The sequence below is a fragment of the Parastagonospora nodorum genome (assembly GCF_000146915.1).
Source record: "Parastagonospora nodorum SN15 chromosome Unknown scaffold_34, whole genome shotgun sequence".
Lineage (NCBI taxonomy): Eukaryota > Fungi > Ascomycota > Dothideomycetes > Pleosporales > Phaeosphaeriaceae > Parastagonospora > Parastagonospora nodorum.
The window spans coordinates 210759-230198 of record NW_001884582.1 but is presented as its reverse complement, the minus strand read 5'-3'; the positions used below and the strand labels follow the sequence as shown (position 1 = coordinate 230198).

At 53.8% G+C, this 19440-nt stretch overlaps 8 protein-coding genes and 1 non-coding gene across 9 annotated transcripts; 6 read left to right on the top strand and 3 right to left on the bottom strand.

The window, feature by feature from the left end:
- Positions 1–70: 70 nt before the first annotated feature.
- On the top strand, positions 71–481 carry SNOG_14900 (hypothetical protein; the record flags this gene model as incomplete). Its single annotated transcript, XM_001805018.1, has 2 exons — positions 71–136; positions 236–481. 2 exons carry the CDS (start codon positions 71–73, stop codon positions 479–481), a joined length of 312 nt encoding a protein of 103 aa, XP_001805070.1.
- A 409-nt stretch (positions 482–890) lies between these two features.
- On the top strand, positions 891–2171 carry SNOG_14899 (hypothetical protein; the record flags this gene model as incomplete). The annotated part of the gene is made up of 3 exons (XM_001805017.1): positions 891–1004; positions 1067–1523; positions 1759–2171. 3 exons carry the CDS (start codon positions 891–893, stop codon positions 2169–2171), a joined length of 984 nt encoding a protein of 327 aa, XP_001805069.1.
- Positions 2172–4107: 1936 nt separating this feature from the next.
- SNOG_14898 (hypothetical protein) lies at positions 4108–4930 on the top strand (the record flags this gene model as incomplete). The annotated part of the gene is made up of 2 exons (XM_001805016.1): positions 4108–4203; positions 4289–4930. The coding sequence occupies 2 exons, from the start codon at positions 4108–4110 to the stop codon at positions 4928–4930; spliced, it is 738 nt and encodes a 245-aa protein (XP_001805068.1).
- Positions 4931–7373: 2443 nt separating this feature from the next.
- On the top strand, positions 7374–9123 carry SNOG_14897 (hypothetical protein; the record flags this gene model as incomplete). Its single annotated transcript, XM_001805015.1, has 3 exons — positions 7374–7690; positions 7754–8414; positions 8467–9123. The coding sequence occupies 3 exons, from the start codon at positions 7374–7376 to the stop codon at positions 9121–9123; spliced, it is 1635 nt and encodes a 544-aa protein (XP_001805067.1).
- A 498-nt stretch (positions 9124–9621) lies between these two features.
- On the top strand, positions 9622–13075 carry SNOG_14896 (hypothetical protein; the record flags this gene model as incomplete). Its single annotated transcript, XM_001805014.1, has 3 exons — positions 9622–10432; positions 10481–11719; positions 11772–13075. The coding sequence occupies 3 exons, from the start codon at positions 9622–9624 to the stop codon at positions 13073–13075; spliced, it is 3354 nt and encodes a 1117-aa protein (XP_001805066.1).
- A 1449-nt stretch (positions 13076–14524) lies between these two features.
- Positions 14525–15373, top strand: SNOG_14895 (hypothetical protein; the record flags this gene model as incomplete). The annotated part of the gene is made up of 1 exon (XM_001805013.1): positions 14525–15373. One exon carries the CDS (start codon positions 14525–14527, stop codon positions 15371–15373), a length of 849 nt encoding a protein of 282 aa, XP_001805065.1.
- A 531-nt stretch (positions 15374–15904) lies between these two features.
- On the bottom strand, positions 15905–16390 carry SNOG_14894 (hypothetical protein; the record flags this gene model as incomplete). The annotated part of the gene is made up of 1 exon (XM_001805012.1): positions 15905–16390. The coding sequence occupies one exon, from the start codon at positions 16388–16390 to the stop codon at positions 15905–15907; it is 486 nt and encodes a 161-aa protein (XP_001805064.1).
- A 428-nt stretch (positions 16391–16818) lies between these two features.
- On the bottom strand, positions 16819–18438 carry SNOG_14893 (hypothetical protein; the record flags this gene model as incomplete). Its single annotated transcript, XM_001805011.1, has 1 exon — positions 16819–18438. One exon carries the CDS (start codon positions 18436–18438, stop codon positions 16819–16821), a length of 1620 nt encoding a protein of 539 aa, XP_001805063.1.
- A 761-nt stretch (positions 18439–19199) lies between these two features.
- SNOG_16634 lies at positions 19200–19287 on the bottom strand. Its single transcript is given in 2 exon segments — positions 19200–19234; positions 19251–19287. It is a non-coding gene; the product is annotated as a tRNA-Asp (tRNA).
- Between the last annotated feature and the right edge of the window lie 153 nt (positions 19288–19440).

Below are 19440 nucleotides of genomic sequence, written 5' to 3'. Positions count from 1 at the left end.
GCACTGCACTGTGACAATGTAACCCACCATCTTCAAAACTCCAGAGCTCGAAACTAAAGCCACTGATAAAATGTTCGCGCAAATCCTCGCTCCAACCAACCTGACACGAGCCAGCCTCAAACCTTCCAGCCCTCTGGTAAGCTTTCACCGTTCCTTTGGGCACCAACACACGCGCGCGCGCAGAAACTATAACGCCACAGATGCAAATAATGCCAAACTTTAAACTTTTGCAAAGCCACAGGGTGTAGATCATCAAGCAACTACAATCAAAGTACCGCGCCGGCCCTCGCCCTCTGACAGTGTGAGTACCGAGACGATCAGTGCGTGGGTGGTGATGTCAAGCGCCCCGGAGACGGAGACGTCCGCACTCCGCGCTGCGCTCCGCGGGGCGAACGTGGACAGGGACCTTTTGGATCTCGGGTCCGGATCGTGTGGATTGGGCTCTGGAAGGCTGGACTCTGGGAATGGTTTGGGAAATTGAGATGTTGCTCTTGGCGCCCGTGGAAGTAGTGGTATTGAAGCGGCGGGGAAGAAAGACGCGCAACACGGGACTAAGCGAGGTATTCATAAGTTGGTTCCAGCTCGTAATACATGTCATTTTCTCTGCGTGCAGCTTCGGTTAAGTTGTCGGGAGTATGGAAGCTGGTAGGGTCAGGAAGACGGGGCTTGTCGTTGTGTCGGAGGCAGTGCTTCCATCCGACCATTTTCACGCTAGACGCAAGTTTGGGAGCGGAGAGTGGAGTCGGAGACGAGTCCGCTCGTGAATAAGCTGGATGAGGGGATCAAGCGCGACTATGACGAATCGTGCTCGACTTCATGTCAATTGAAGCGTTCCGCGGGTTTTCACGAAATACACTCCTGGAAGTTTGAGCCAAGTAGGAGAAGCAAAGATGAGTGCCACCAAACCGCCGAATGATATCATTTTGTATACGTATGCTTTCTCGCCGTTTGGGAAGCGCGTGGCTGCGTATTTGGCGCTGAGGGGCGTCGGGTATGGATTATGCGTATGTTTCGGTGTATACTATTCATGCGTTGTGAGGGTCAGGCTGATAAGGATGGCATGTAGGAACAACCCTTTACGATGCCACGTCCGGATCTGGCGCTGCTTCCTGTGCAATACCGCCGCATCCCTATTCTCACTATCGGGTCGGATGTATATCTCGACACGAGGCTGATTCTGCGCGCGCTTGAAGCGCATCCTGGACTCACGGGCGCACCGCTCGGCGCCTCGAAACCTGCAGATAAGTTCGTGGGGCAGTTAATTGAGAAATACATTGTTGAAGGGCCGGTGTTTGGCATGGCAGCGGGACTAGTGCCCGTGAAAATGGCGCATGAACCGACGTTCTTCAAAGACAGACAGGGAATGCTGGGAAGGAATTGGAGTAAGGAAGAGCTGGAGGGCGGGTATGCAGAGTGTTTGAACTACATCAGAAACATGGTGTCGTTCTTTGAGGAGACAATCATGGCGGATGGCAGGAGCTGGGTGTTTGGCGAAGAAGGACCAAAGTTGGCAGACATTAATGGTGAGTCTGCATTTTCCTCGATAATGTTCCGCAAGTGTGCCCCAACTGTGGTTGCACGACAGGCGCAATTGCTGAGTGGCCGCTGAGCGCCGTCGATCGATCAGTCAGCGTCTCATATGCTGTGAGCCGTCGTGAAGGCGAAGGCTGTACCACATTCCTATTCTGGCCTATATCAATGTCAGCTGTGCTAGTACTGTCACTAGTCAGCATGGTAGTCCTGGCTAACACTACACAGCACTATTCATGCTCGACTTCGCGGCTGGTCTGCAGCTTCCAGAAGACTTTATTTCGGCAAAACTCTACCCAAAGGTCTTCGCCTGGTTCGATAGATACCGCGGCGGCCGTCGATACAGCAAAGTCGAATGCGCCCCGACCCTACAGCGCTCGACGGCGAAGCTGCGGCGGCTTTCGTCCCATTCATCCGGATCAGCGTCTGCCCACGTCTCAGTAGATGCGAAGGACCCTACAGGTCTCAAGCACGGAGCCGAAGTCGAAGTCTATGCAGCTGACTGGGGGACTGAGTATAGAGACCGCGGAAGACTTGTGGGACTGACTCCAGACGAGGTAACGATAGCTGTGAAGACGAAAGGAAAAGCCGAAATTCGCGTACATGCGCCGCGCACAGGGTTCAAGATCAGGGAGATATGAGACAGATTGAGGCTGCCACGAACGGTGTATGGGCACAGCATAGTGCAGGTCTAGACGATTTTGGATATGCGTGGTAGTGCAAGCCACTGCTAGACTTGGGCACCGCAATGTAGTCGTAAGCACCATCGGGTGGTTGCAGCTCTCGTGCCAGGGAAACACGTGCTCGGTGCCTGACAAGATTGTGACCCGTCATGAAGTGCTGCATAAGGAAGTACTGTCGGCCAGATAGCAAATGGCATCCAGCTAATAGGCAGAGGCCACGAGGTGCAAAACAAAAGTCGAGGCCGGGGCGGAAGGGTGGCTTCCTATAGGCAGCGGTGTGAAAAAGCACACCGCAGATGCGGCAAACTTGGAGCACAAGGCTGGTACCGGTGAGGCCAATAGCGGCTCCCAAGACGTGCTCTTATTGAAATACCGAGCTGCGCTGTCTCCTCGCGCATGCCTGAGAGGTCGAGACCATGCAACTGTGCCCAAGCAGGCAAGCTTCTCGTCTATCGTCGGCATCGCAGCACGACTCAGGCGAGTGTCGCGGCCGTCATAGCGTGGTGTCGTGAAAGAGAGAGTCGGTGAGAAGCGTCGACTGGTCTGACAGAAAGCGTCGCCATCTGACCACACCACCTGTCCCGAAGAGACGGCCGCACAACGTCACTCAACGGAAGCGTCAGTACTGTAAGGGCCTTGATCGCTGTTGGGGGATGCAGGGTCGTTAGGCGTCAGCGTGGTATCGGACGGTTTTTTACAATGTGTACCGCCAAGGCTCGGCTAGCTCCATGCAGCACGCTCCTCGGGCAGGCTGCGGCCAGTGACTCCGGTTCTTTGCCACGGCTCCTACCGCCACGGTGTTTTCTATTCTCTTTGTGGCTCTGAGGCGATCGATCCGCCGTTCCTAACGGTACTCGAACTGGTTACAGCAATGGCCCCTACGTAATGCGGTCGCAGCGAGGGGGCGTGCAGCAGGGCTCTGGCTGGGCACCTTCGCAGGTTGGTGCCCAACGGCGCCACCACTGGCGGGCGTCCCCACAGTTTGCAGCCCACCTGAGCTGCAGCAAGGTGCGGTGGTACCCAAGTCGCGCGCCAGCTCGAGCTGTTCTTTTCTATGGGGACCTGAGGCCGCGGGCGTTGTCGCGTACGTCAAAATAAGACCTTCGGGCGCCTTCGGTAACAAGCACTTTTCTTCCTTCCTCCTCCCTCTGCTGCTGTTGCTGCTCCATCGCACGCTTCATCACCCTAGGTCGACCCGCCCCATCACCCCAACTCACGTTGCTGTGTGACTTCACCATCACTTCGCTGCACCTCGCCTGTGTCGTCGACTTGCTGCCCGACCGATTGACGTGCAGACGCCCGTCGCTGCCTAGCCAATCGTGAACCCGCCACATCTGCAGCCGGCCACCCAGTCTCCCGCTGACCTCAACTGCGTTGCAAAAGAGCCGCATACGTTGAGCACCAGCAGGTACTTCATCCGTCGCCTATACTGCGACTGTTTGCCCGTGAGCGCGCGACACAGTAGTACCGTATACTTTCTAGTAACCTGTCGGACCACGACAGTGGAGTTTGCGCCCCCCCACCAAGGACACTGCACCATCTAGAGGCTATCCTTGCCCTCGGAGTCCCAAAGAAGGCCGCCGCAGCCACACGCTCGAGGATTTCTCTGTCACAGACCAGCCCCCAAGTGCCGGTATATTGGTCAGGACCCCCGCCTTTGCCTGCTGCTCCTGCTTTTGCGCTTCTTTCTGGAACTACTCTGGACATCTGAAGCCCTCAGACACCAAAGGATCCTGTTTTTTTCACCCGTGCTGACGGTTAAGATTCTGGAGCATTAGCCTAGAACCTAAAGCCCCCTCAATCTTCCATTTAGCTCCCGTAGCTTGGCCCATCCGGACACTGACATCAGTGTCATCTTTCTTTCCGTCTCCTTCCTGCACACCTCTCCATCGCCATGTCGCGCGCGAATCAATGGTTTGTGCCGGGCGACGGCATTGCTCGAGAGGTCATTACGGCCGACATCCAGCGCTACCTTGGCCCAGACGCGCTGGTGAGGCCTGGCGTAGGCACTGGAGAGTACCAGGTCCGGATCACTTCCCCCGCCTCACTCTGCACTTTTACTGACAACGATATAGGGCCAGCCTGGCTACTGGATTACTGCATACCGAACCCTGACATCGCAGATGATTCAGGATCTGAAGATGGACTCACAGCGTTGGCAACAGGAACGGCAACCGGGCGAGGCTGGACGTGGAGGTAGTCACAGTCCTTATGTGCGAGATACTAAGGTATCCGGAGGCCCTAACGCTTCTTTAGTAGCATACCAGGACTCCCGAACACATGCTGCCCGCCAGCATTGGGGTCCTTCTAAACCGTTCGACCAGTCGGCGGCGGAGCCTGCCTATGAACAGCCAGCTCGTCAGTCGACATCGTCAAGAACGGCGTACACGTCGCCGAGCTATGCTGGCAGTGCTACTCATGACTCCCATTACACTACCACCCCAACAGCCCCATCTTATGGATCTTCGCATTCCGCGTACTCTGCTGCCCCTGCCTCGGCCGCACCAAGGACACAGCCAGCGGACCCATATTCGGCCTACCAGCAGCCCGCTGGTGGCCGGGACCCATACTCACAGGGCTCATACTCGTCCTATCCGGCCCACTCCCAGTCGGATCCATACGCCGCCCATGGACGTTCAACTGCATCCACCGCGGGCCCCTATGCCACCCCAAGGTATTTTGGATATTTCGACGAACAATATTTGGTCTATCGCTAAGCCCCAGTAGTGCCACACCTGCTCCAGGTTACTATATCGCGTCCGATGGTCGCCGTAAGTGATGGATTCCATTCGTCTCCAAACTCGTGTTCGCCCACTAACATCGCCATCCATAGAATACCCACTGTCGCAACAGCCACAGTCTTCGAGAAATCCTCAGTCTGGATCTTCAAAACGATACTAGTATACTCGCTGTCAATTGCTTTTCTCTGCTGTATGGAGTTCTTACCAGCCTGGCATTACTTCACCTCTTGCTTTTTTGCAACCCTGGGATACCCCTCGTCTGGTGTCTGGAAGGCGCGTCTCGATTCTGGCCACTTAATACTTTTAATGGACCGAGCTCATGACCCAAAGGATCACCTAGACCATCTCCGCGCATTGGTAAAATGCTAAACTGGCCCACAATGGATGGTTGCTCCTCCCAGCACCTGGAACTGGATCCGCACCCAGGACCTATTCTACTCTCATGAGCCATGGTTTTTCATTCTATCGCTTGTCTTTGAATAGGGATGTGTCACAACTTTGTTTCCGTGCCAGGGTTAGCAGTTTTTCCTTATCCGTTTCCGACTTTGCTGGGAGCATCGACTTGAACGTAGTATTCTCTTCTGAAAAGCCTATTGGCTTGTGGACGAAAGTATGTTTCACGTGCACGGGTGGCACCGAGTTGATGTTGACTCGTAGTCCGCCGTCCACGATCTTGATGATCTACCCTGACGCTCACCATATGGCTTGACCATTCCGGTGCACTGGATGTCTTTCTCCTCCGAATGTATATACCCTTTCACGACGATTTCCATTTTCACGAGAGCATGTCCGATGACTGGGATGGTCACTCAATTGTCACACATTGCCCACAAAAGGGACCTAGGACAGCGAATGAAACCACTTAATGCAACGAAGACTCATAGATACCTTTGATTGACGCTTCACAGATCACGTTAGACGTCGGTTCCAGGCATGCGGGTTCCCTGCTGCGCCCGGCTTGTGCTCTTCCGCACTTGGACAGCTTGCTACCCAACGCGACGCCCCTCACATCAATCTATCTTGTCCCAACAACATGTGAAGCAAAATCTGCACCCGCTGTTCCGGATCGCCCGTCTTAGTCTGCCCGATTCCCACGCTCACTCTCACAGTGTCCGATCGCGGCCCCACTCGGCCAGATGTCAGCTGACTGTCCGTAAGCGCCATTACTTGTGTGGATTAGATAGGAACATGTCCCGTCGCATGCACTCAGGGCGACTTCTGCAGGCCGCATCCGGCCATGTCGTCCATATGCAGAAGACTAGAGGCTCTCCACTGCTCGTCTACATCAGCACACCGCAATACACACGTCCGCTGTGATATTCCTGTGATAGAATCCCATTACAAACCTGTGTCTCGACGCGTAGCACCCGAAACTACCCTATGCCGACCGTGCCGCTCATGCCGTGGACCACATATTCCGCGCTTCACCCGTCATGAATTCAAGCTTTGGCACTATCCGCTGATCGACACGGGCGCCAGTGCTGCCCACGCTATGACGATCTTATCACAATCACATTCGGTCCTACCGAGGCCATACAGTCGGACCGTGGGAAATAGATGCCCAATTTGGGCTACATCATCGAGTATCGTGAACTATTTCGCCTGCTTCATGAACGACAGTGGGTCGAGGTTGACGCAAGCGGCACTGTGCGGAGAGCGCTACGGCCCGCTGCAGTTGCTTCATATTTGTGATGCAGGACATTGCTTCGGCGGGAGGGAATGCAATGTGATGACCAGGCAGAAACATATGGGCAGCGTTGGCAGACGTTGGGAGAAGGTGTCGGGCTGGTTCGGGCCTTTTGAGACCGTGGGGGAGGCTGTGATGAGCGCAGCAATCAAGATGTTGGGAGTTGATGTCAGAACGATGGGCCTTGGGCATAATCTGGGGTACGCGTCCTACGGATAACTAAATATGTACAGAACGAATAGCATTGTTGATGCTGTCGATGTTTATCAGCGTCCCATATACGGCCAAGACACCCCCATCGTAGAGAGCGAGTGTACCGTCCTGGTATGGCGATCTTCGAAAGAGCATGCACGCTTACCTTCGCACGGTAAGACGCAACTCTGTTCGGCTTGTCCTAACATGATTATTGCGATACCGACAGCAAAGCATCAACATCTCAGCTTCAGCGATGTATGTCACGTCGTGCGCCATTACCACCTTCCTCCCCCAAGGTAGAACCCCGGCCCACCATCCTAGATCGATACACTTTCCGACGTCCTCGCTTGAATTCTCCCGAACCCCACAGCAGATAGCCATCGCAAGGCGGAGAATAACCCTGAACATGACAAGTTTCCCCTCGTTATCGTGTCTTCCAAGGCGTGCCGTTGCTGCATTCGTGATGGCTCCCTCGGCGCGCTGAGATAAACATCATGTGTGCGCCGCCTGCGTTGCGCGCAGTGCAACTCTTGCAAAATGTTCGCGCTACGAGGGATAATTGCTGCGTTGGGCGTTGCTGCGTTCGCGCATGCTGGGTATGAGAAGCGCAATGGCACAGAGGCGTTTGCGGCGAATTTGCTGCAGGAGTCGATGAGCTGGATGGACATGTACTATGATAGCGAAAGAGGATATTTGTTCAATCTGGATGCGGCGGCGTTGACGCATGAGACGAGAGCGAGTGTGTGGTATGCGGCGGGGTTGTTGGCGAGGAATCAAGCGGATGACGTGGAGCAGGCAGTTCGGATTGTGAAGAATGTTGTTGGAGCGCAATTTAAGAATGAGAGTCAGCAGTGGTAAGTCGGTGTCTAAGCAATGTTACGGGTATGAGAGTTTTGGCGACTGACAGAAATTGCCAGGTATGCGGACTATCAGATCTATCCTGAAGAACCTACTGTGGGAACCGTGCAATATCCGGCGAAGATATACAACTCGTGGGATCCGAACTGGCGCGGCTTTGTGGGCACCACGTTCGTTGTTATGTTGGAGGAGTTCGCGCATCTGCTGCCAGAGGATGTGCAGGAGTACATGATGGAGAGCCTCTACAACACGACCATTGGCGATAGCTACCGCGTAGGAGGTCTGGACGACGACAATCTATACCCAGCCTACAGCAATCCGTCCATCATGCGCGCATTCGTATCTGGTTGGGTCGGACGCCGCAGCAACGACTCAAACATGACAGTAGCTGGCGAAGCATATGCAAAGGACATCATCGACCTGTTTAAACGCGACAACACGCTTTCGGAGTTCAACTCGGGCACATATGCTGGAGTCTCACTCTTCGCAATGACTCTGTGGGCAAAGTACATGCCACAAGACAGTCTGATGGGACAATACGGACCTGAGATGATTCGCCAAACCTGGACTTCGCTCGGACAGCTGTACAACGCCAACCTCAGAAATGTCGCAGGTCCCTGGGACCGAAGCTACGGCTTTGACATGAACCGCTACCTCAGCATCCTCGCCCTTCAAATGTGGACGCTCGTCGGCAAAGATGCTGCACCCATCCATCCAAAAGTAAGTTCTCCCACCCCATTTCTCAAAATTCACAAACTAACATACCATATAGCCCTACGCAATGGGCCATAAAGACGACTTCGCCATCTCCCCCCTCGTCGCCATCCTCGCCCCCTACCACAATACCCTCGTTCCCAATTCCACCCTCTCCGCACTCACATCTTTCCCCGGCACCCACACCGTGCGCACATCCGCCTTCTCCCCTCCCTTCGACACGTACCCGCGCAACATCACCGCCTGGCTCTCGCCCAACCTGACCATCGGCGCCGAATCTTTCGCCGAAAACGTCATCGGCGGACCCGCTAAAAATCCCAACTCGTTCAATCCGGCGGTCGTACAATGGCTGCGGTCTGATGGGAGCGTCGGCTGGCTATCCTTGTACGCGCAGACTTACGCGCTCGACGTCGATGTCGGGCCTGGGTATCTGGAAGTCCGATACCCGCAGGGCAATGTGTCGAGTTCGTTTAGCTTTTTGGTGGGCACGAATGGGTGGGACGGGAAGCGGGATGTTGGGGGTTGGGAGGATGTAGAAGGGGTAAAGGTAAATGTCACGGGCAGTGTGGATTTGAAGGTGGGAGTGGAGTTTGGCGGGTATGTTGGGGGGATGTGGAAGCCGGTGAATGAGTTTGAGTTTTGGAATTTTACTTATGGGATGGCGAAGGGGAGTGCGGAGAGGCCGTGGGTTAGGTTGGAGGTTGAGACAGTGTAGTGAGTCTGAGGGTTTGACATGGATGAGAATGGAATCGTGTTGATTGTAGATGTAGACATGTTTGTCATTGGTTGTGCAGGTGTTGGGACATGGCCTTTGACTTCGCTGTTGTGACTTTCCAGCAGAGCAGCATTCGCGAAATTGACTTGAGATGGATCGCAGTCTTTACGTTCACCGCCCTTGTTTGGTATCATTTTCTGCCACACGTGAATAAATGCCACGGGAAAGTAAGACATTTGAGCTGAAGATCCGGGTATCATGGACAGATGCGTCATTCCGTTCAGACAGTCTCGCGGGTGTCTTACATAAGCGCCACACTTCAGCCACTGGGATCCGTGCGCGCGTGTGGCAGAACTACGACTCCACCATCGCCCGCCCTGCATAGGTCCCCGGCTTGTGCAGAGGAACCAGTAAAACACGACTTCTGTTCCGCGCAATGAAGCATAAAGGCATAATTGCCAAAGTACAACCCACCTGACATCTGGCCGGTCCAAAAATATGTTCAACATCTCGAGCTTGGTGCAGAAGGCACAGTCGTACATCGAACCGACGCTGAACAACATAGCTGCCCCAGCCACGACCGACCGCAGACCCTCCAAAGCGACCCTCTTCCGCCACCAGTTCCGCCTGCCTGACACCCAGAACCCCCTCCAGGAGATCACCGCCGAGCTCACACTTTCACCCCACCACACAACGAGGGGTCCTGGGGACGTCACATCTGTGGAGAAGGATCGGAGCCAGGGCAATCACTATGTCGGGAAGCTGCACCTTAGCGAGCAGTATCTCTGCTTCTCAACGCAGGGCTCCAGCTTTGTCAACACGGCCACGCTGAGCTCCAGCAGCAGCTTCACCGGACAGACACACGGGGCAGGGCCGGCTGGGAACGGTTTCACGTTGCCGCTATGCGGCATACGCAGGGTCGAGCGTCTGCATAGCCAGAGCTACATGTTTGCGCTTGCCATAACGACATGGAACGGGGTGCCCGACTCTAAGACACAGGCTCCTGCTGGTCAGAAGCTCACGATCCAGCTGGCGGGGTCGCGACAAGCTTGCGAGCGCTTTTGCGATGGTCTCAAGAAGGGCTTGAGAGAGGGCGTCAAGGAGGTGGAGAATCTGAGAAGAGTGGTGGGACACTGCTATTCGGAGTACCTCTTGACCGATGCAGAGGAGAAGAAGGCGGCTGAAGACGGCGCGAAGCCTGGCAAGGAGCATCCGGATACTGGCCTGGGCATGATCTTTCGATACCCAGGTAATGCCCGGAAACTGAGAGACGCGACCAAGATCAGACTCTGGCGCGAGTATCTGCGAGGTATGTTTCGTTGAAGACGCTTGCGGTACGTACTCTAATACGGTGCAGACAACGGGCGAAGTGCGACACTCATTAGACAACCTACCTTCCACAAGCTCATCCGTGTTGGCTTACCAAACCGATTACGCGGCGAGATGTGGGAGCTCACGTCCGGCGCGTTCTTCCTTCGCCTACAGAATCCAAATCAATACACCCAAACACTACAAAAGTTCTCCGGGCGAGAATCGCTAGCAATAGACGAAATCGAGAAGGACTTGAACAGGAGTTTGCCAGAATACCCAGGTTTCCAGAGCGAAGAGGGCATCGGCCGGCTGCGCAGAGTCCTGACAGCTTACAGCTGGACGAATGAGGAAGTCGGCTACTGTCAGGCAATGAACATCGTTGTCGCCGCGCTTCTGATGTATGTACTGCCCCTCCACAACGAATGCTGTGATCTGACTAGCCAAGATACATGTCTGAATCCTCAAGCTTTCTTCCTCCTGTCCGTGCTGTGTGACCGCCTGTTGCCTGGCTACTACTCGCAAACCATGTACGGCACACTGCTGGATCAGAAAGTCTTCGAGTCGCTTGTTGAGAAGACGATGCCCATTCTCTGGGATCATTTGGTCAAATCAGACGTTCAACTGTCTGTAGTTTCTTTACCTTGGTTTCTTTCACTCTACATCAACTCTATGCCCTTAATATTTGCTTTCCGTGTACTAGACGTTTTCTTCCTAGAAGGCCCGAAAGTCCTCTTCCAGATCGGACTTGCCATCCTTCGTATCAACGGTGAAGAGCTACTCGACGCTACAGACGACGGCGCCTTCATCTCTGTCCTCAAGTCGTACTTCTCGCGACTGGACGAGTCAGCGCATCCCAAGTCGGAAAACCCTAAGCTACGAGCGGTCACTCGATTCCAAGAGCTTATGGTTGTGGCATTCAAGGAGTTTGCTGGTATCACGCAAAACACCATCTCAGAACAGCGAGGGAAGCACAAAGACGCGGTCTTGGAGAACATTGAGAATTTCGCCAAGCGCACTTCTATCAGGAATCTTGGTCCCGAGAGCAAGAAGCTAAGCGTTGCCGATCTGGGATTTTTGTATGACAAGTTCTACGCTGTGCTCTACGAGCGGCAACAGCGAGCGGAGATCATGCAGCAGGAGGCTGAAAGAAAAGCGAAAGCTAGTAAGATGAAAGCGAACGAGATTGTCACTGGGATTCCAGGCAACAGTGCGGAGAAGGGCCGAGTAGCTCTTGGACCGAGTCCGACCCAGATGGACTACGATGCTTTTAGAGAGTTCCTTGCTGGTAAGTTGGGCGTCGTTGCACGCGAATCGTGGTGTACTAATGCTTGTGATAGGTATTGCGAAGTGGGCTATCACCGACTCCCCTAGCTCTCCTGCCGAAGCCAATAACACCCAAGCAACACACTCTTACTTTGGCAGCAGCTTGAGGAACAAGCCACCAATGTCACCTTGGGGATCCGGACCGGAGCCAGCAGAGCATGAGTTCATGCGACGTTTGTTCCGGCGATGGGACGTGGACATGACTGACTCCCTGTCGTTACAAAACGTCGTAACCGGATTCGCTCACGTCAAAGGAACCAAGGACATCATGTCCAATATTAGCTACTTCTTTGAGCTGTATGATGATGACGGCGATGGCAAGGTCGATCGCGAGGGCATACTACGGATATCAGAGGCCCTTTTGTTCCTGTCCCGGAGAGGGGTTGTGGACGCAAGCCCATCAACATCGACGACCGATATTAGCAACAACCCAGAACGGCTCACTCGCGACGAACAGTTCCTCAGCAGTGTCTCCGCATTCATTCGAAGGTGTTTCGAATACGCCGATCCTGATCACCCATCAAATCAAGACAGCCGGGCAGTGGAGCAAGCGAAGGATGGTGTAGACAATTTTGCCATTGGAGATGATGACGAAGAAGAGGACGATCTCATCGACTTTGGCTCGGAGCCATCTACACCCAAAGCATCAAAGACGCCCGTCAAGTCTAACAAGAACCCGCTCTCTCCGGCCGCGTCAACACACACGACAGACTCAGAATCAGCAGAACGCAATCAAAAGGCAGAATCAGCCAATCTCGCACTCGACCCCAACAAGCCCCTACACATCACGCTACCTACATTCAGGATGGTCATCCTGGCAGATGAGGTGCTCGAGCAGTTCTTTGAGGTTGGCTTCTCATCATCCTTCCGTCTCGCTGATGAATCACTACCATTCTCTTCCAGTTCTGCAAACCTAACGACTTTCTCAAATGCAGGAAAGCAAGCAGCCGGCGTGGGCAGTGGTATGGGCGTTGTTGGCGGTGCAGGAGCTGGAGTCGTCCCACCAGGCAAGGGTCTACGAGGCATGCTGGACAACATCGTCACAGATGGCATGCGCGTCGCAGCAGAGGTCAGGCGCAGATATGACGAAGCACAAAAGGAGCTTGACAGGGAGGCAAGGCATGGTAGGGAAGACGACGATGAAGATGAAGACGCAAAGGACTCTGATCTCCTTGAAGGTGCGGAGACTGCTGGCGTGGATGTTGCGAAAGGTGATGCTCCAGATCTATTGTCGGCTGGTAGCCCAAGTGAGATCAAGACAACAAGGAATCGGTCGGCAAGTGATGCTAGTAGAAGGGTGTTGGAGTTTGAGCGATAGTCGAAGATTCTGGGATTTAAAGGTTGCGTCGAGAATTACAACCTTCGCTGTTGCACCAGAAAGAAAGCATTTGGAAATATGCATCACAATCTGCTTCACGTTTACCATTGTACCAAACCCGTCCATGTCGCCCATGTTTGCCCACAAGTTCAGACCCCACTCGAGGCTCAAGCCACAGTGCGGAGCTACCCCGCATACTCGTCCCTGACGTGCGGCCACCCGCGGCCCAGTTCCGAAGCCAGTCCAGTCTCGCAGCATCAATTCTCCACCCATGCAGACGCTCTCCATGTCTTCTCCAACACTCATGAGGGGTGACGATGCTTCGGACGCTCTTTGCTCGCTCTCGAGCTCCACCATGTCTGCTGCGTAACCCGCGGCGCGGCCTGCTCACCACGTCTTTTGCGGTGGGACCGACCGAGGTACGGAACTATTGCGCATTGGGGAATTGAGGGGGGAGCTGATGGGATGAACAGCCTGCTTTGCTGGAACAGACGGTTCCGGAACATTTTAAGGGTGTGGTGAGGGAGTTTGGGGATCGGAATGCGTAAGGGATTTGTGTAGGGGATGGGAAAAGGACTTTTGTTGACGGATAGACAGGGTGATTTCGCATCATCAGCGGACGACACTTACGTACGATGCGTTGGATCGCGAGTCGAACAAATTGGCACGAGGGTTACAGAGTCTGGGGGTGAGGAAGGGGGATAGAGTTGCTGTTTCGTTGGGGAATAATGTCGAGTTTGCTACTGTATGTTTGCATGCGAAGACGATATGGGAAAAGGGAATTGACACGTTATCAAGGCTACGTATGCGCTGTTTAAACTTGGGGCGATATTGGTGAGTACATTTGGTATGATCGAGGTGGTTCTTGAGAGCTAATACAGAGTGTGTAGGTCCCGTTGAACCCAGCTTTCAACGCGCCGCAAGTCCTCTCCGCACTGAACCACCTCGAAGCTTCACACCTCATTATCGGCGCTGAAACGAATCTTCCGCGCAAGGAGCCGCGGTCGAATATCTCGCTCCTCACACATCTCGTGCCGAACCTCGCTGGGTCGAAACTCGAGTCTGAGCTTGTGCCGTCGTTGAAGAATGTTGTGCTCGTGGACAATTCGGCGGGGAGGATAGATATCTCGGAATACAAGAGTATACGCAGATATGAGCATGTGGTGGAAGATGGTGGACAGGGAAGTGCGTTGGAAGACCAAGGACTGGATCCGCATGAGATCGCGAATATTCAGTTTACCAGTGGGACGACATCCATGCCCAAGGCTGCGTGCTTGAGTCACAGGAGTATCTTGAATAATGGGAATAGCATTGGGGATAGGATGCTGTTGACACCGGACGATGTCGTGTGCTGCCCACCTCCACTGTTCCAGTATGGACTTTCTCTCCTGATTATGATGAATGCACTGGCTAACACCCACCAGCTGCTTTGGCTGCATCCTAGGCTACATGGCAACCGCAACCCACGGCTCAGCCATCGTCTTCCCCAAAGAAGCCTTCGACCCGCTCGCCACCCTCGAAGCCGTCCGCGAACACAAAGCCACCGCCCTCTACGGCGTGCCCACCATGTTCGTCGCCGAACTCGATCTCCTCGCCCACGGCGCCGTCCCCCGCGATGGCTATCAATACCTCCGCACTGGCATCGCAGCAGGCTCATCCATCCCCTCCGAGCTCATGCGCAAACTCCACAAACAGCTCAACCTCACTGAACTCACCATCTGCTACGGCATGACTGAAACCAGCCCCGTATCCATCATGACCACCACCGATGACCCCATGGACAAGCGCATCGACAGCGTAGGCAGACTGATGCCGCACGTCCAAGCCAAAGTCGTAAACCCCTCTGATTGGTCTCAAACCCTCGCCATCGGCCAGCGCGGCGAACTGGCCGTGTCAGGCTACCTCGTGATGAAAGGCTACTGGGGCGACCCAAAACGCACACAGGAATCTCTCGTTCCAGACGAGAACGGCGTGTTGTGGATGCACACGGGCGACGAGGCGAGCATGGATGAACTAGGCTATGTCAAGATCACGGGGCGTATCAAAGACCTGATTATTAAAGGTGGTGAAAACATTCATCCGCTAGAAGTCGAGAACTGCCTCTTCGCGCACCCGAATGTCAAGGAAGTGAGTGTTGTGGGGCTGCCAGATGAGCGGTATGGAGAGGTTGTTGCGGCGTTTGTGGTTGGGGGGGATGGGGAGGTTAGTGCGGAGGAGGTTAGGGGGTGGGTGAGGGAGAAGTTGAGTCATCATCTTGGTATGTTTGTGAAGTATGATTGTGAATTTTTGGCTAATTAGGCTGCAGTACCGAAGTATGTCTTTTGGGTCGATACGTATCCCAAGACGGCGAGTGGGAAGATCCAGAAGTTTAAGTTGAGGGAGCGGGGGATTGCGATGTTGCAAGAGGGAAAAGGGCTGTCCTGAATCCAACCCTTCTCTCTTTTTACATATCCTGTTGAACGAAATCTCAAACCTACTCTGGCTTCAATTTCACATAACACTTGTTAGCTACCTGCTTACATGGCCTAAACGCAATCTTCCCCACCTTATCCTTCCACGTCTCCATCTCAAACTCACTCACCACACTCCCCCGATACGGACTCTCCGGCTCACTCCAAACCCTCGTCACCCTATCCTCCCAACATGTAATCTGAATCCCCCCTATACCCCCCTCGCATCCGCCTCCCTCATCACCCACCTCGCCAGTTTCCGCCACAATCGCCCCTACCCCATGTACTCCCTCCTCGTCGGCCGTCGCATTCATCTGCAACACCTGCCCCCTCCCCGTCGCCCTACCAACTTTCCGGGGTCTCTCTCATTCCGCCTCGTCTAATATTCTCGTCCCACGAAGTCCGGAAATGCGGGCAACGTCGTCAACAGCGGCATAAGCCTCTCTATATCCAGCGCATCGCACGCATCAAACCCCATCGCCACCGACACCAGCGGGAAATCCATACCCGCCAAAAACACCACCCCACTCTCATCGCGCATGTCCTCATCCCAACTTAACTTCCCCCCTGCGAGCGCCGCCTCGTGACTGCTGTATGTCCACTCCGTGTCGAACACGCCGAAACTCATGCCCGAGTCGATCTGGTGCTGCACGAGGTACGCGCACGCAGTGAAGACGGTGCGCATGAGGGCGGATTTGTCTATAGGGTAGAGGACGGGCCAGACGGGGGAGTCGAAGGTATATGCGTGCGCGATTAGGGCGGCGGCCCATTGCGCGTGGGCGGTGGTGAGAGTGCGGATTTCGTAGCGGGGGTGCAGATATGAGGGGTTTGTGGGGGAGGGGGTTTTGGGGTTAGGGTACAGCATGATGGATGGGATGGGATGGGATTGGGAGGTGATGGTTAGCTGGGGATGATTTTATTGTGGGAGATGTGTGTTGGTGCTTTGTGGATGAGGCACCAGTGGCGTAGTCCTAAGCGGTAGTCGTGATGCATGTCAGACATTATTTGCTACGAAGCATCCAACATAGAGCGGTAGTTGGACGAAAGTAAGCGAGCGCTCAGTTCGCGTATGCGAAAGATGTGGCGGAATTCTTGATAGTCAGCGCTAAGGTGAGCGGCTTTCATAGTGAACTTTAGCTCAGCGAAGTCATCAGCAAATTGAGATATTTGACTGCCTAGTATCTGTGCACAGAAACTAAGTCAGTAGACTTAATAGAGTAGTTGCATTGGAGGAATGTGTACTGAATTCCCACTTCCAACTATCAACTAGATATACTTCAACGATAATATCCTCTACTCTCCAAAAGGCGTGAATCGCTCCAAAACACCCTCCGCACTCTTGAAATCTTCCTCCAACACTTTCCGATGCACTTCACTCCGAATCCTGATCTCACATCTGAAACTCTTCGGTCGAATATTGAAGCCTTCAGTGTACGCAAAAGTGTCGTATTTTACACCCTTCACCGGCAAAATATCAAAAGTCCAAAGAATCTTCGCAAGCGCAATGATTAAGCTATTCTCCGCGAGTCCTGCACCAGGACAAATCCGCCGCCCCCAGCCGAATGATGAATGACCTGTTTTGGCTGGATGCGCTTTACCTGTCAACCCCGTCGGGGCTTTCAATTTCTCACTCAAGGCGGAATCGAGGAAGCGCATTGGGTCGAAGAGATGTGGATTCGGGTAGTATTCCTCGTTCAAATTGATGGCCCAGGAGTTCCCGAGCACGGTGGTTCCGGCTGGAATGTAGTAACCTTCGTAGTAATCGTCTTCGGTGGATGCGTGCGGTGTGCCTCCTAGCACAGCGACAGGGCGCCAGCGTAGGACTTCTTTGACAAGAGCGCGGAGGTATGGTAGGTCTTTCTCATCGTCGAAGGTGGGCGAGCGATTTGTGCCGACTACGGCGTCGAGTTCGGAGTGAGCAGCCTGTAGTGTTTCGGGGTGCGTGACGAGAGCTAGGAAAGCTGTACACAGCGTCGAGGCGGTGGTGTCGGATCCGGCGCCGAACAGTGAGGCGGGAATGTAGGAGAAGTCGCGGTCGGATAGCGGTATGTGTTCCGTCTCTTTCATTTCCAGAAGGAGTTTGCAGAGCGAGTCTGGTATATCTTCGCCTCGCGTCTTTGCTCGCGCCATGTCGTTGCGCACGACATCCACAAGTGCCATGTTCGCTGCAGCTTCTTCTCTTCCTTGCGCCTTGATCTTCGCTTTCCATGGCGCAAGTACGTCTGGTACGTGCTTCAAGATTGGGAAAGACTCGACCTGGTATTTCCCCGGTACATTCAGTGACGCTGCAACATGCATGAACTTGAACCTCTGATAGATGACATCCGCATTCAGCGAATCAATGCGATGTCCATACGCGACCGAGAAAACTATACTGGACGTGAAGCGCTCCAAAAGCTTCTCCCAGTTCGCCGGCGTCTCGAGAAGTTGGCTACACAGCCTCGATGCCTCGGCAGTTTGGACTGGCTTGTACAATCTCAGTGCTTTGGGTGTCAAAGCCTGATGTAGTAGTTTTCTCCTCGTACTCCACTCCTTGCCATACGGTTGGACTAGAATACTCGCTCCATCCCACAGGATTTCGCCCATGGCCACCATGCGCGGTCGCGAGGAGTATTTTGTGCTGCGCTTTTCCATCAAGTCGACCGCGATGATGGGGTCGGATATGACGATCGTGGGCTTCCGTCCAATCCATATTGTGAAAATGGGCCCGTATGTTTTTGACCACTCTTGGAACTGTATCCAGGGTTTGGACTTTGGTAGTTGATGTTTGTTGCCGAGAAATGGAATGGGTGTAGGTCCTGGGGGCATGCGGAACCAGACCCAGACATCGTGAAGGAGGGCGACAAGAGGAATTGCAAATATGAGGGATGCCCATATGTATGCCGGCAGCTTGAAGACTGATTCAAGAGGCATGCTGATGGTAAGCTGTGGACTCTGGAGTCGTGAAGTCAGTGTAGTACCAAGTAATGTCTTTATCAAGGGCATATAGCTTACACAGCTTGAGTCAAGACTCTTTTATAGCTCTAGCGTATCCTTCGGCAGTTGTGAATCTCGCGACTGCTATTCCGTGTCGTTCTGCCTAATATGTGGGGTGTTGCTTTCGCAGTGCTTCACTGCAGCACAAAGGCACTTATTTGTTAGTCTCACCAAAGTGATGTCCTCTGCGTAGAACAATTCATATCAGTCTACGATACGAGTAAGCCTCCCTGATATGATTCCTGATTATGTGAAGACAATCTGGAGATCATCGCTGACTGGGCTCGGAACGATGTATCCGTCTTAGCGATTAGGCGGGCGCGGGGTCGCGTGGAGAAGGCCAACACCTCCACACAGCAGCACCGTCAACCAGTGAAAACACTTCCGATGGCAATAGAGCGTGCTGATGTCCGGCGGATATTAGTGCGCGTGGTCGCAAGCAGCTATCACGTGTTGCTAAACGTTTTGCTCGTTCCAACTGCTTGCAGTCTGCATCATTCATCCAACGCAACGACAAAAAGGTCGCATACATTTGGGCGACATGATGCATGATATGGTGAGTATTCTAGCGTATTGAAATGCATCAGAGACAGCCAGTCGTCGGTTGTGAAGCCAGAGAATAGACATGGCGAGCTCCAAAAACACAACACTTTCCCACCCCGGATGAGCAAGAAAGCCAAAAAAAGTAATTCAATGGTCTCTCAGACGGGGAATCGAACCCCGGCCTCCTGCGAATTGTCTCTGCTCGATGACAAGCAGAAATACTGACCACTATACGATCTGAGATGGCGCTCCTGAGAGCAGATCTTGTAATTGATAGAGAATTAGCAGTCTACTCACAATATGAAGACGGTGATAACGTAACTAGAGGACTACTAGACATCACAGCTATCGAACACTTACCATGGTGGGGGCGCAATGTGGTGGTGGTGATAAAAT